General features: G+C 44.8%; 1 protein-coding gene across 2 annotated transcripts in view; it reads right to left on the bottom strand.

Moving 5' to 3' along the window:
• LOC128765589 (phospholipid-transporting ATPase IH-like) overlaps window positions 1-14,065 on the bottom strand; it is a 33,361-nt gene that overhangs the window by 4,452 nt on the left and 14,844 nt on the right. Inside the window, exons 7-30 of one of the 2 annotated variants that reach the window (XM_053876366.1) lie at window positions 12,931-13,034; window positions 12,798-12,848; window positions 12,658-12,722; window positions 12,479-12,560; window positions 12,263-12,413; window positions 11,994-12,191; window positions 11,759-11,932; window positions 11,517-11,683; window positions 10,679-10,750; window positions 9,948-10,021; window positions 9,545-9,648; window positions 9,022-9,203; window positions 8,503-8,736; window positions 8,195-8,372; window positions 8,015-8,117; window positions 6,455-6,600; window positions 6,042-6,101; window positions 4,615-4,742; window positions 4,415-4,550; window positions 4,008-4,031; window positions 2,515-2,580; window positions 2,289-2,392; window positions 2,050-2,215; window positions 914-1,028 (exon numbers count right to left, since the gene is read on the bottom strand). In XM_053876366.1, the coding sequence (XP_053732341.1) occupies window positions 951-1,028; window positions 2,050-2,215; window positions 2,289-2,392; window positions 2,515-2,580; window positions 4,008-4,031; window positions 4,415-4,550; window positions 4,615-4,742; window positions 6,042-6,101; window positions 6,455-6,600; window positions 8,015-8,117; window positions 8,195-8,372; window positions 8,503-8,736; window positions 9,022-9,203; window positions 9,545-9,648; window positions 9,948-10,021; window positions 10,679-10,750; window positions 11,517-11,683; window positions 11,759-11,932; window positions 11,994-12,191; window positions 12,263-12,413; window positions 12,479-12,560; window positions 12,658-12,722; window positions 12,798-12,848; window positions 12,931-13,034 (2,847 nt within the window). In that variant the 3' untranslated portion in view covers window positions 914-950. The remainder of the gene's footprint in view (window positions 1-913; window positions 1,029-2,049; window positions 2,216-2,288; window positions 2,393-2,514; window positions 2,581-4,007; window positions 4,032-4,414; window positions 4,551-4,614; window positions 4,743-6,041; window positions 6,102-6,454; window positions 6,601-8,014; window positions 8,118-8,194; window positions 8,373-8,502; window positions 8,737-9,021; window positions 9,204-9,544; window positions 9,649-9,947; window positions 10,022-10,678; window positions 10,751-11,516; window positions 11,684-11,758; window positions 11,933-11,993; window positions 12,192-12,262; window positions 12,414-12,478; window positions 12,561-12,657; window positions 12,723-12,797; window positions 12,849-12,930; window positions 13,035-14,065) is intronic. The other variant, XM_053876365.1, reaches the window with a different exon arrangement.

Raw genomic sequence — 14,065 nt, 5'->3', positions numbered from 1 at the left:
GTCTGTGTAGCTGCAGAAAAGTTACTCTGCCTCCAGTCAACTTGGGAAAACAGCAGTCACAACGACCATTTTCACATCACAAGTCAACTGTGTCACTCTTTGTTACAACTAGCTGGAGACTAGAAAGTCACAAGTATATTCTGAGTTATATTTCCTCCAATTTCTGCATCTACATTCCATTTTCTCAGCCATCATTCCACCCTGACAGCGGTCAGGCATTTGGCAATTTTCTATCTTTATATTTTCTTACCCGTGGTTTATGTTATTGCATTTATGTGAAAAACTGGGCATGGCATCTTCATGTCAGATATTGACTTCAACATAATAATAATAATAATAATAATACGAAGAACAAGAATAAAGATAACAAGGATAATAATAACATTTTTTTCTTTCACAAAATAAAATCTCTGCTTGTTAGGGAATGTTAGACACTAGAGAGGAAAGACTGCCAACTAGTGGTGGGAGGACATCATTGAGGGAGACCTAGTTTGTGGTAAACATCAGCTAAAAATGAGCAAGTAATCTGAATTCTATCCATCCGTATTTCAAGATACAGAGGGACGTAAGCTTCAGTGGGACGTTAAGTAGACCACGCGTGCTTGACCTGTTCCCACTTCACAGGCAGTTTAAGATTGTAGTTTACAGATGACGTCACGGCCGATCTGCTCACTTGATGTTTGAAAATGAGGAGCCTAGGATGCATGTAGACTCATCATGAAAGCCACAGCGACTTCACGATTGCTACATGGATCATGCAAACAGGACGGTGAAGCCATGCCGGCGGGACGAATGTTAGCACCAGGAGAATCCATCCCAACGTGTGCATCAACAACATTTACTTGTGAAGGCGCTCGGGTGCTTTCATGAGGACATGCCACCTCACGAACAGAGACAAGGGCGTCAGAGTCACCTGCTCTTCTTGCTGCTCTCTCGTCTGTTTGGGCCAATCAGAAACTCATTCTGCTGGACGACTGAGAAAGCATGAAGATGGTGGAGGGCTCCACAGTAAGGCACGGGCGAGTGGACTGCAGTGACCAGTCACACGGGATCAGTGCAGTGAAGAGTGGACACGGGGATGATAAGAGGAGGAGGAGGAGGAGGAGGAGGGGGGATGTCAGAGGGCAGGGAGACATCGAGAGACGACAAATGAGAGGGTTGTGAGGGGTTTGATTACAGAGGTCCATTAGAGATGAAAAGAAAAGAAGCACAGCAGGAAAAAAGATCGGTTAGACTTTCTATTCAGTTTGAAGGTGTCGGCTTCCCGAGAGAGGCTCAACCACGGGGATCAGGAAGTCACTAATCACAGCGCTGCAGTTGAAAACCTCATTTTCTTCTTCACACAAGAGGCCATTTTTCACCAGCTTAAATATGAAACTTGATGAGGTGAGTTTCTAGCTCCACATGAAAAAATATAGACGCATATATGCATAGTTAATACGGATAATTCTGGTAGATTATCTGGTATTATAAACCTCGGTGGCTCTGGCCGACAGTCATAATTCTCATCATGCCTTCATATCAATCCTTGTTTTTAATACAATTAACTCACACTTTTGTCTCCATACTGTTTCATGATCAAATTATTTTCCCCTACTCACCATGAATATAATACATTAATTTTAGTGAATTAAGTATTATAGTAAACAATTTAGTGACATCACTGTTTCATGAGATGAATAATTGCTTTTTTTTTAATATTGCCATTTAATAGTTCTTCATTGAGGGAAACAGGAACTGAATCATACATATTAAAGCTAAAATAATAATAACGTCACTAAATAAAAAGGTTGACATTGAGAGTCATAACTATTCAGTTTATTTCATCTAAATTTCAGGGCAACTAACAATGTAGTTAGCATACTGAAATAGTAAATATTCTATAATAACATAACAATAACAGATGTAAAATGCATGTTTTATTGACCAAACAAATAATAGTTAATGCTTGTAATCAAAGAGCGAGTTTAGTCAGTTATCCTCGTGGCTAACGGACAAACACGGAAGTTATCAGGGAAGGTTTGCAGTGAAGCTTCTTGTGCTCTGTACCTGTGCACGTTCTGTTGCTGTCGGACACACGGCTCTGCAGAGGACCTTCTTGATGACATCAGGGAGCAAACTGACCGTGATGAGCAGGATGATGCTGAGCCAGGCCGGACCGCTGGACAGCATCTGCATGAAGACGTAGTACATCCGCTGGTAGTTGAGGAAAGGCCTGACAGCAGGAGCACGTGGTCAGAATCTACGGCTTCAATTCCACTCCACATCACCAAAGCCATTCATTTTACCAGATGATGCCTCCCCAGAGGAGGGAGAAGATGACGTAGAAGAGTAGAGACCCCCAGATGACAAAGTGATTGATCCACGTCCAGTAGTGTGTGTCCAAGGCAAGCTGCAACACAAACAAGTCCTGATCAATCACGGCATGCATTGATTCAGGCCTTCAGGGTTTTTACTCCAGCGACGTGTGGGCAACATGGCGGCAACCAAGTGCAGCTACTTCCTCGAACACACCTTCAGTGTAACGGTGAACACCAACACAGTGAAGACAAGAGTCCCAAATGTCCAGTTGCCAAACATCTGGAGTGAAAAACAGAAAAATATTAAAGTCAGATGATAACAGACATTATTGAATTATCATTGCAAATGAATGAGTATTGCATTCATGGGAAATGCATTTAAAAAAAATTTGACAACCCTGTATTATATTTTTAGTAATAATTTTACAATGACAATTACAGGCAAAAACAAAGCCTCCTGAAGTATTAAAAAAAACAACTAGTAACTAAAAACAATTGGCCATGGACTGGAAGAACAAGTTCTCAGATTCCTGAAAATGAGTTTTATATTGAGAATATTGAATGGATAAAATATTTTGACATACTTGATTGCGCAATATTGTATCGATATTTCTTCTGCTAGAGTGTGAAATTTAACTGAACTTAAATCTTACGAGACTGACGTCATAACAACACACTTTTTTCATGCGTAAATATTGTACTGCATTATTTGACTTTACCCTTAAAATGATGGTTCTTATGACAATATATTTCTATATCGGACAGTCGCAATATATCGCAATGTATCGTAGCACCTCTCCTGAATTGGGATATGTATTGTATTGGTCATCCAGCCTGCCGATACACAGCCCATCAACATCACTGTTGATAAATAACAGTGATGTTGGGGCGGGGCAGAATTATTTACTGTGAAAGTCTGTGAGGTATCCCTGTCTCTATAGTGACTGTAAAATCTGTCTGATCGGTTAACCAGCTGCTATGAGATCACAGGGTTTGATGTGACAAATGCTGCCTCAAATGAACAGTTGTCTAGATAACATTGATCTAGTGACTCTCACTTTCTCTTTGGGGAAGGAAGAAAAACATCCTCTCTAATGTGTACACTGTCTCAGTAACCTGCAACCAAAGTGGGAAGTGAAAACAAAGTTTGGACTTGCTACAAAGCAGCCACGCTTCTTTGATGACAGCGAGCCAGGCACCTCATGATGAAGCAGCAGTTTTCCCAGTGAATGCAATACAACATTTCAAAACCCTTCTTCATTTCCAGAAACATCAGGGTGGACAGATGGAAGAGAGACAGAAGGAAACGGCAGACTTTACGTAACAACCACAGCTTGTGCTGGGATCGTTGCTAAAATGCCTGTTTGTTATTAGAATGAGACAAAACAATGAGGATTATCTTTTTGAACCGGCTCGCTACAGGCCACTGACAGCACACACAAACACACGGACAAATGCAGAAGCACAACAGAGAGAACCAAATCAAACGGATGTCGAGACTTTAGTTCACCAAACACAAGGAAGCATCTGGAGCTTCTACCGTGTCAGTATTCAACTCAGAAGGGGAATGATGGAGCACTATAAAGCTACGCATGTATGGACCAGTGAGACAGGATGGAGGAACTGAAATCTTAAAAACGGTACGACAGGAAGGAAAATGAGCGTGAAAGACAGAGCGAGAGCAGACAGGGAGGGAGACAGGCTTACCATCTGTGTGTTGGTGGTCATAAGCTGAGGAGAAAGAGCAAAATAAAGAGAGAGGAAGCGGAGAGAAGAAGGAGGGAGGGGGGAGAGAAAAGAGAAAAATAATCAGGACAAAGGGTCAAATGAATTTTGTGATGCTTCAACTGAAAAAACAGGACCAGAGGCAATCAAAACAGTTGACATGATATAAATAAACATACAGAGAGATACTGTGTCGTCGATGTGAATGAGTCTAGTGACGTGACTGAGACACAAACTTTTACTCATTAGCGTCGCTCAATGGAGATGAGTGATCGTCTTGAAAACATTTACAAGTTATAGTGTTCATCATCCTCTTCACGTCCCTCCAGTGACGACAAAGTGAGCGGACACATACACGCACGCACACACACATACACACAGACGCTCACCTGGCCGTTGCTGGTGAAGGTGGTGTTGTCGAACAGGAAGTAGGCACCGAAGAAGAAGATGACGGCGTCAAACACCCCCAGGCAGGTCCAGTACAGGAAGACGGGCCAGCGCAGCAGGGAGTTTTTAGCAATGTCCCTGGAGCCGTCGGAGCAAACAGGCTCAGAAAGGTGCTGGCTGTTCAGCATGCTTAAAACACTACCTGTACAATGAGGGGTCACGTTTGAGGGTCTCCATGGTAACATGCTGCTCCACCAGGCTGTAGAGCAGGATGGGCAGCGAGGTGAAGCTGATGTTGTACAGCGTCAAATAAGCTGTGTCGTAGAGCGGCTGCCAGAGGAGGACACACACACAACAGTCGATGAGCTCACGTTTCAGAGCGCCACCATGTGAACAGGCTATGGCAAGAATCACCGCAGTAGTTCGTCACAGTGCAGCAAAATAACTAAGATGAATACTCTCATTTGCAGAGTGATTAGGACCAAGGAGCGAACTGTGATTAATGTACACACGACGATTGCTTCATGGCAACATCTGGAGAATGTACAGATGATAGGAACGTCCTCGGGGCTTTGTTAATTAACTCGCCAACAACTCACTGCTAAGATGACATTACTCATGAAATAGTGAGGAACAAAGTCCACTCTTTCCAAGAGTCAAAATGGTGACATAACATGACTGTACCCATCGCATTAATAAGTTGAAGTAAGAGGTCAGTAAACTGGTCATGAGCAGGTCACTTAAGCATGTGAGTGGTCAAAGCTCATGTCTGTTCTTCCAGCTCATCATGGTGAGAGGAATCAAAGGAGGAACTGAACCTGGTCAGTGTAACTGACACAGAAAAATGTGAAGAAGACGTCTGGATTGAAGGTGAAATATCTTTGGAACAGCTGTCGCACCTAAGGGCATCAAGTACCTCGTGATGATGTCATAGGCCTGAGCCTGATAGAAGTCTGATAGAGCCTGTAGTTTGGTGCTTCAGTTTAGAGCGCTAGGAAAGTGCAGACTTCCACCAGGCTGCTCATGCACATTCCTCATGTGATTTCTTGTTACTATGCTGATTTTTGATTTTGTGTTTTTATTTATTATTATTATTATTTTATTAGTTGTTTTGGGTGGGGGGGTGGGGAGATAATTGGGGGTTGGAGGGTCTTTCAGCGGAAACCCTACACCCATATTACAATTTAAAAAAATGTAACTCATCCATCAACGTGCCATTTTTAGCATTTGAAATATCAATAGCAATGACTTCAATGGGACAGCAGGTGGCAGCGGCACTCTGTGACACTTTTAATAATAGAAGCTAATTTTTAACAGTCATCATTAAACATACAAACACGGAAACCTCCCAGAAGGTGGAAATTACAGGAAGAAATTGCATCCTAAATTACAAAAAGAAACAAAACAAATTATGACTTAATATCATAAGATGACGATTGTGGATGCAATCGCTGCCAGAGCCCTGCTGCAATCATCCTCAGTTAAAGCTCCGGTTTGGTCCACTGATAGTCATTCCGAATGGAAATGTAAATAACAGGATCATAATAATTCCACGTCTGGGATATAAGCAAACCACCTCCTGCCTTGTTTCCACTAATCTGCGCCACATTTCGTCACCACGTCACTCACCTGCTGAGAGAAGCCACAGAAGAACTGATAGAGGAACTGAGGGAAGATGAAGCACACATTCTGGAGAGAAACAAGAGAAGGTGCCATCAGGTACACGTGAGGATCTAAAAATGCTCGGTTCTACGCTTCATTGTGATGCGCTGTGGCTGGATATGGCGACTGCGCTATAAGCCGCCTGAGTGGGCTGTAAAAATCTGCCAGGATGTACAAATGAATCAGCTGGCTGCCTCGCCGTGGAAGCCGCCCACACTCATCACTGCTGCCATGAATCCCAGAGAGAATGTTGCACCGGGGATTCACAAATCTGCTAATCTGTCAGAGAGAAGCTCTGAAACCTGCTCCTTTGTAACGCGGTGTTACAGTGAGAATCACGATAAAGCGATTAAACCGCGCCAGTGAGGAGACGTCCTTACCTTGTAGAAGAAATACTGAACCAGCTCAGCGATCCGGATGTAGTAGTAATGACCGTGAACCAGCAGCATTTTCTTTAAATGTTTAAACTTCGGGATGGCGTAGTCGCTGTTCCTCGCTGCCTGGCGGCCTTCTTTACCCATAATGCCTAAGGAAACGTGCAGAGGTTGTTCAGAAGTCAGAAAGAGAGGCGAGAAATGTATGAAATGCTGAGGTAATCAATTCCATTATATAACTAAGAGAGTCCATGTGGGAGGAGAGACTGAAGTGAACGCTCGATTTTTGGCAACTCTTGGTGTGTAAACTGGCTACTCTGACCCCATTACTGTAAGAAATAGTTTCAGTCTTTAAAGGAAGCGCTGGCTGTGATGTCGCCCAACATGGCTGACACCTTTTGGAGCACTTTCCTGCACTGAGCCCTCACAAGACAGAGGCTACGTTTACACGGCAGAAAGCCAGAAAATTCACCACACATGAAACTGCAGTCACACAAGTTGGTGATGATCAATGACATCTCATAGCAGCACTAGAAGCATTCCCATCATTCTTCGTGAGATCCTGATGAGTGGACGCACTCCTTTAATTTGAATTTTTAAAGTTCAGTGCAGCGTTGTAATGAAAGCTCTGCATCGATTTTACCACCACAACAGTCGAGTGAGCTCGAAACACTGTTTGTACGCAAAGCTGTTTTCGCAGTTGTGTCAATTCTCTCCACTCAGAACGCTGATGAGTTCCTGACCATGTGTGAGAGGCAAATCAGATTACAGCATTTTCGCTGCTGCTCCTTCGGGGGACTAACCCATGACTTATTAGAGATGTGTGGGTGGATGTCCATATTGCAATATTGACCTCTGGTACAATAATCCACATTTCATTCTTTTTTAATAATAACTGGAATTTACATTTTGGCTCAGTTGGAAGTGAAATGCAGCCTATTCAGTTTGTGCTGATGGCAATTAAAAGCAAGGTTTTCACTACATGTAAACGATCGCGCCGCACCGACGCTGAACAAATGACAGCTGCCATGCCGTAAAAAAATCTCTTCTCACTTGATCAAACATATTTAAACAAAGAGGAAACACCAAAACAAACTAATAACGCGTCATGAAGGTTGAGACGATTATGGTGGTTTTTCGCCATGTTTTTCACAGAAAAATCCCATAAGAAACCTCATAAATGACTGAAGTCCGTTGCCCGCTGAAGTGCAGTTGCGCATTCCAGTCGGACATTCGAATAGACGGACCGCGTGAGGGCGGCTGCAGGATGGAGAGAAAAGATTAAAAACTAGCGTTTTCATTGTGACCAACTCGGTAAATGTCAAAACTTTGCCCCCTGCTTCAATGTTTCTCTAGCGCTTCTTGAATTCTGGCAGAAACCCTAGTTATCCAGGCTGTCATCACTGGACTAGTGCACCTCCCCGCTGCTTCACCATCAGACATCAGCACCTCTACTTCACCATCCAAAATCATCCCACACCTCTCTTCGATGGCTTCCAGAAGCTGCCTCCATCCAAGCCTCCCACAAAACCATTGAATCAGGCCCATTCTACATCCAGACCTCACCTATCCCCACATGTGCCTCCAGTATCATGCTGACGTCATTGGCACCATCCCCCACAGCTAGCGTGATCGGATGCTCCTTCGAGGCTTTGATGAGCTTCACAATCTGCAGAGAAAAAAAAAGCAGCTTTCTTCAGTAACAGTCCTGCGGAAGGGTCGACAGACCTGCGACGACGTTCTTACCTGAGCTTTCTGCAGCGGAGCCATTCGACAGCACAGCACTGCGCTGCAGTTGCGGCAGATTTCTAGGAAGATCTCTTTGTAGTTTCCGTGGCCAGCAACGTCCTGCTTGGGTTTTAGTATCGCAGAGAGAGTGGCTCCGTCGATAATAAGGCCGAAGTCCAGGCAGTCTACAGACAGACTGGCGGGGGCACAGGAAGTGTGATCAGTTTCATTCCAATTGAAGGCATGAACAAAACCGTAGCTTTCTAGACTTAAATTCCGCGTTTCTGAAAACCAGTTCCACTCTGGTCCAGTCCAGTTGCACATACCCGGATATGGAGCGTTGTCTCAGGACAGTTCTGTTCAGCTCAAACAGAACATCATGCAAACTCTGCTCCTCTGTGCGTTTCTTGGTCAGCTCCAGGATCTGTGTGCTGCGGCGGAACAGCTTGCTGGCGTAGCACGTGGCTGCCGCCGTCTCCATCTTGTCCCCCGTCAGGACCCAGACTTTCATCCCGGCTTTGTGCAGCGACTCGATGGTGTCCGCCGCCTTCTCCTGGAGCCTGCGCGTCAATAAATCAATGACGGCTTCCACCTCCACGGGAGTAGGTTAAAACATTCATAAAATCTCCGATCAATCAATTACGGGCTGCTGATAGCTTATCAATGCAGCAACACCAACTGTCCCACGCCATCACCAGTTTATCTACCCGGAACGTCAATGTGTCGGAGAAGTCATTAATCACTCGGACAGCTCGCTCGTCGATTGATAAAGATTCCTCCACCACAGAAATGAATGAAACCTTTGCATGCTAATGCTATTATTATATATATATAAAGATCATCACCTGTCCTCCACAGCTGTGGCGCCCAGGAGCACCAAGTCCCTCTCGATGATGTCATAGGCCTGAGCCAGCCGCTGCTCCCTGTCCTGCAGGGCCAGCTTGGCTTCAGTCAGGTGATGACACGCCTCCTCATATGCAGACAGGGAAAGCCTTTTGTAGGCGACACAAAGGGTGCGTAGTCCCTCCTGAGGCAGATGAAAGCATTTGAAACATTTAGAAACAAACAAACACCAGGCTGGTGGGCCGCATCAGGCCTGTGATGTCAAAAACAGCCTGCGTCACAACTACATACTGTCTCCATCCACTCTGAGTCCCATAGCGCACAGCAACAGATGAAGTGCTGAGGAGCTTGCTTGAATTAAATATAGCTTCCAAATAAAACCATTTCAGAAAACACAGTTAATCCACTTGTGTTTTTTTGTGTTAAATTTGACATCTTAGATGGAAAGCATCCAATATGGGTCCTAGCATCAGGAACTGATGGAGAGGAACAATTTTCACTGCCATTTAAAGCAAGCAGACTTACTACAGCGTTCTGCTCCACCCGAGCCTTCACTTGCTCCACCTTCCCTGACACCACCAGGGGAAATATAGAGGAGTCGGCCCCCTTACAGAAGAGCAGGTAGTCTCCTGTCAAGAGAAGCTACAGTAAGAACCTGCAGGAAAGAAAACTACATTTTGCCCCCACAAGTCCAAGCCTCAATTTGAGTGTAAAAATGTAAACATAACTGGGCCATTATAATTAATAAATATAAGTTTGGTTCAAAGTCCCGGTTAAGGTTAGCCCTATGTATTGGATGGTTAGGTTGAGGGTGAGAGGCTGAGGAAAGGGTTATGGCAATAAGACAAAGACAGACATACAAACAGGTTTGTGTGTGTGTGTGTGTGTGTGTGTGTGTGTGTGTGTGTGTGTGTGTGTGTGGTTTCACCTGAGCTTGACTTCACAATGACGCTCATTCTCCTCCGAACAGAGTCGAAGTTCAGTACATGAAGCAGCTCAAACCTGGAGAGTAGGTGGTGAGTGCTCTAGTTAGAGTTTTAAAATACACATTCCACTCACTACTACTACAACTACGACTTCCACATCAGTATTACACCACATCTCCTAAAATTTTCTTATTCCTGTCTGGAAGCAGTAGCCAGTACAAGTGGACAAAAGCGACCACCACTGAAGTCTGGTAGTTCACAACTGAAACTGAACAGAAGGGGGGCAGGCTACATAAGATCATGTTACTTCTGCAGCAAGAACATTGAAACCAGAAACCACGTACCACAAGCAGCTTCCCATTCCCCTGCAAATCACTGTTTTTATGCTCTCATCTGTTTGTCAGATGAAAAAGCTTATCTATTGTTTTTTTTCACATTTTACAATATTTACGTCGCATGTTGCTACTGGGTCAAGCTCCTGTGTTGTTGTTTTTTTTTCCATGAGATTAGACGGCTCCATTTCAGAAGCTGATGAATACAGCTTCCTCTCCTTCACCTCCCCTGCCTCCTAAAATAGCTCACTATTGACAGACCGCTCTGATTTAGTGAGGCTGGGCGCATGAGCAGCGTCAGCAAGGCAAAACCAGCAGTCGTGGTATTGAAATTGGTTGAATGGTAATGTTTTCGTTATAACTGCAATTTTCTTTTCATGCACAGCCAGGAGCGGACAAACCTCTCGATCTCATCGTCTTTGTTGAGGATCTCCATGTAGTTGTCTTTCAGCCTGAGGTACGTGTAACCCAGTCTGGAAACGGGAGACAGAGAAAGACAATTATTACAACACTGATCTGCAAAGAAACGCAAGTGAAGACAGCTGGACTGAAACAGCTGCTGATTACCGTTGTCCCAACAGATGTGGTTCCTGTCTGTTTTAGTGTCGGATCTATCTATAAGTTCTGATCCAGGGTGTGCAAACGTAACTGGAGGTGACCAGTGTCAACTATTGCCAAACATATTTTCTCAGGTGAAATTTTCAACAACAAAAAAATGAAAACACACAAGGTTCACTTAAAACATTAAAAATTAAAATGTATTCACAGAAGGGGTTAAGGCAAATAATATTTGAAACTAGGGCTGCACCAACCACAATTTGACCTTGGTTTTAATGAAAAACTATATTAATTAAAAACAGATAAAGGAAGTGTGGTTTAATGTTGTAAATTAAAAAAAATAATTGGAGGACAAACTAAAAGTCAAAAAAGTGTTCAGGGTTAGGGTTAGATTGGTTTCTTTGCAGTGCAACATCCAAATGTTCATTTAAATGTTAAATATGAAACTAAAAAGGCTTATAAAACAAAAGCTCTGAAAAGTTATGTGCAGCACATGGAACTGCTGGATTTATGTGGGGTTAGACGCAAAGAACGATTTGGCTGAGGCTCTTCCGTGACTTATCTGTAACATCAATTACGAGTTTGCGATCGACATGCGCTCTGGACGAGCTGAAGGGGATTGATCGCCGCAGCCACATTTGAAACACCAGTCAACCTTCTTATCCTTTGTGTCGCCATTACCTCTTCATCCCTTCCACTAGCGCCACCTCGTCCGGTGAGGATGAGATGTAAAAGGACGTGGGTCTCCCCTGGTGGATGCCCCTCTTGATGCTGTCCACCGTCTCCTCCTCCTTCACCTGCACAGTGTGACACAGACACAGCGCCCGGAAGAACAGGTCCTCGTATTCCTGAAGACACAAACCAACGTGAGGATTAATAATGGGAGGATTTTTAATGTAGGACAGGATTTTAAAAGCACACACTCTTCGATATCCTCCAGGCGAGGAGTCGATCATGTCGATACTGGAGGCGGCGCTGAGGATCTGGCCGTTGCAGATGGCGTGCGGGATGTAAACATTCCCATCGACACAGCATTCAATGAACTCCATGTTGTTCTCAGTGAGTGTTCCAGTCTTATCAGTGAACACGTACTCCACCTGGGGGAGAGGAAGAGAGGACCCTGAGGTGTGCAGAACTCTCGAGATGACTGGCGCGTACCTGTCCCAACTCCTCATTCAGGTCAGAGGTGTTGACCTGAGCTCCCTCTCCCAGCTCCTCATCAAACATCTCCTCATCCCAGGTGATGAAATAAGAGCCGAGGAACTTCTGCATCTCCACGGTCACGTACATGGACACAGGGATGATGTAGTTGAACAAGACGGTGAAGGCCAGGAAGTCCGTGAACGCTCGGATCACCTGAGGAGACGGTCAACTTCCTGAGTCTGGTCACATGACGCACCAGCCGCACTAAAGATTCCGGGGCTCACCCAGTGACGCTGCCGCTCGTTCTCCGTCCTGTTGTTGTACCAGGGCTCGTCTCTGTCCGGGGACCACTGCCACGCGTATTTCAAAACAGTGTTGATGACGGCTTTGCTGATCAGGATGCACAAGTACACGATCAGAAACGCATTCATCGACCTGCACGGGGAGAGGATGGTTAGTAAGCCACGCACAACGAAAAACACACAAAAAATGAATCCTACTTTTCCACAGCTGAACGCTTCTGAGACTTGGACTGGTAATTAAGTGCCATCTTGGTCTCCATGCCAGTGTAGACTGCAACAGCTGAAACAAATAAACTCATTTAAATGTCTGAAACACAAGAAGTCTGCTTAAATGATCAACTGCATTCCACGTGAGTTATGAACATGTGCGATAATACCATAAATATGTTGTGTGTTCTTCAGTGTCGCTCCTCTCAGCAGCAAGTTTTCTGCTCCAAGAGGTCTGCAAGACAGAGACACATTGTTCATATTCCGGATGATAATTCAGCGACAACAACAGAGGAGCACGATGACCCACCTTGCCACAGGCTCGTCTCTCTCCTTGTAAATGTTGATGCGTCCCACAAATCTGAGGTCCAAATGAGATTTAAGTAGGTCAGAGAAGTTGTGCTATGCGCTAATAAATGTCAACAAGTGTCTGCGGCACTCACTTGTAGAGGTCAGGCTGCGGTTGTTCACATTCAATAGTGGCATGTAGGGAATCCACCTCCTGCTCCATCCTAAAGGCCATGGTATCTGGTATAGCATAATAGGTCTGAAGAAGAGAGGAGGGGGAGGTGGAAGCAGGGGGAAGACAACGGAGCAAATGTCACCCTCGGTCATTAATGAGACAAGGTTCGTCTGAACTCCGTGTGACGTCCAGCAGCAGTTGACTAAATGCTGCAGAAGGATCGGCCTCGGAGGCCTGACAGGGGTCTGCGGAGGGCGGGGCGGTGATGGCGAGCTCACCGGAGGGGTCCCAGTGGGAAGGAGGGGGGGTTACACTTTCAGCCATGCATGCAGTCATGTGACTGACATCGATGAAAATCATCAGAGACACCAGAATGATGATGTGTCACCTTAACATTTCAGTGTGTGCCTTTACTTTGTTAGCATCTCCGCACATCTGCTCATCACGGAAGACAGAGTCTCTCCTCTAATGTTCACAAAGCATCTTGGAAAAAAAATCCTCTGCTTCAGTCTCATATTAAAATAGAAAATTCTAGATGCCATGGCTCATTAATACTTAATGTTCTGCATTACGAGTGAACTATGGCCTACTTTAATAATGTAATATCATAAGTGGTCCACAGATAAAAAGCTTTGCCACCAGGTACACCAGGGATGTGCCCATTAGGCCCCTGCATTACACTATACAATAGGTCCCATAATGGACCGCAATAACTCAAGTTATAGGAACCAAGGCTCGAAAGCAAACTGCGCATGTGTTGGTGTAACTTTCGTCAACATTTTCTGGCACTGAAACCGCTACCTGTTGAAAGCAATGATGTCATAGTACTTGGACCGGAACGGACGGTTTTCTATGCATGATTTGTGCATCCGTTCCTCCATTTTCTTCGCCTTGCTTGTATTTTCTGTACTTTAAGAACAAGACTTTCTATGCATGTGACACACTTTATGACACCATTCACAGGCCTGGCATGTGTGCTGCATGGTTTTGGTGAGTCCAGGGGTAAGAGGTTGGATAGGAAGAGATTTGTTTTCGTGTGGGCCCCAGAGAGCGCCCTGTGCAGCCCAGGATGAGCCAATGAAGTCTCCTGGTAGCATCAAAGCAGCGAGCCTGAA

Source organism: Synchiropus splendidus, chromosome 10 (genome assembly GCF_027744825.2).
Source record: "Synchiropus splendidus isolate RoL2022-P1 chromosome 10, RoL_Sspl_1.0, whole genome shotgun sequence".
Taxonomy (NCBI): Eukaryota; Metazoa; Chordata; class Actinopteri; order Syngnathiformes; family Callionymidae; genus Synchiropus; species Synchiropus splendidus.
This window is presented reverse-complemented; position numbering and strand designations above follow the sequence as displayed.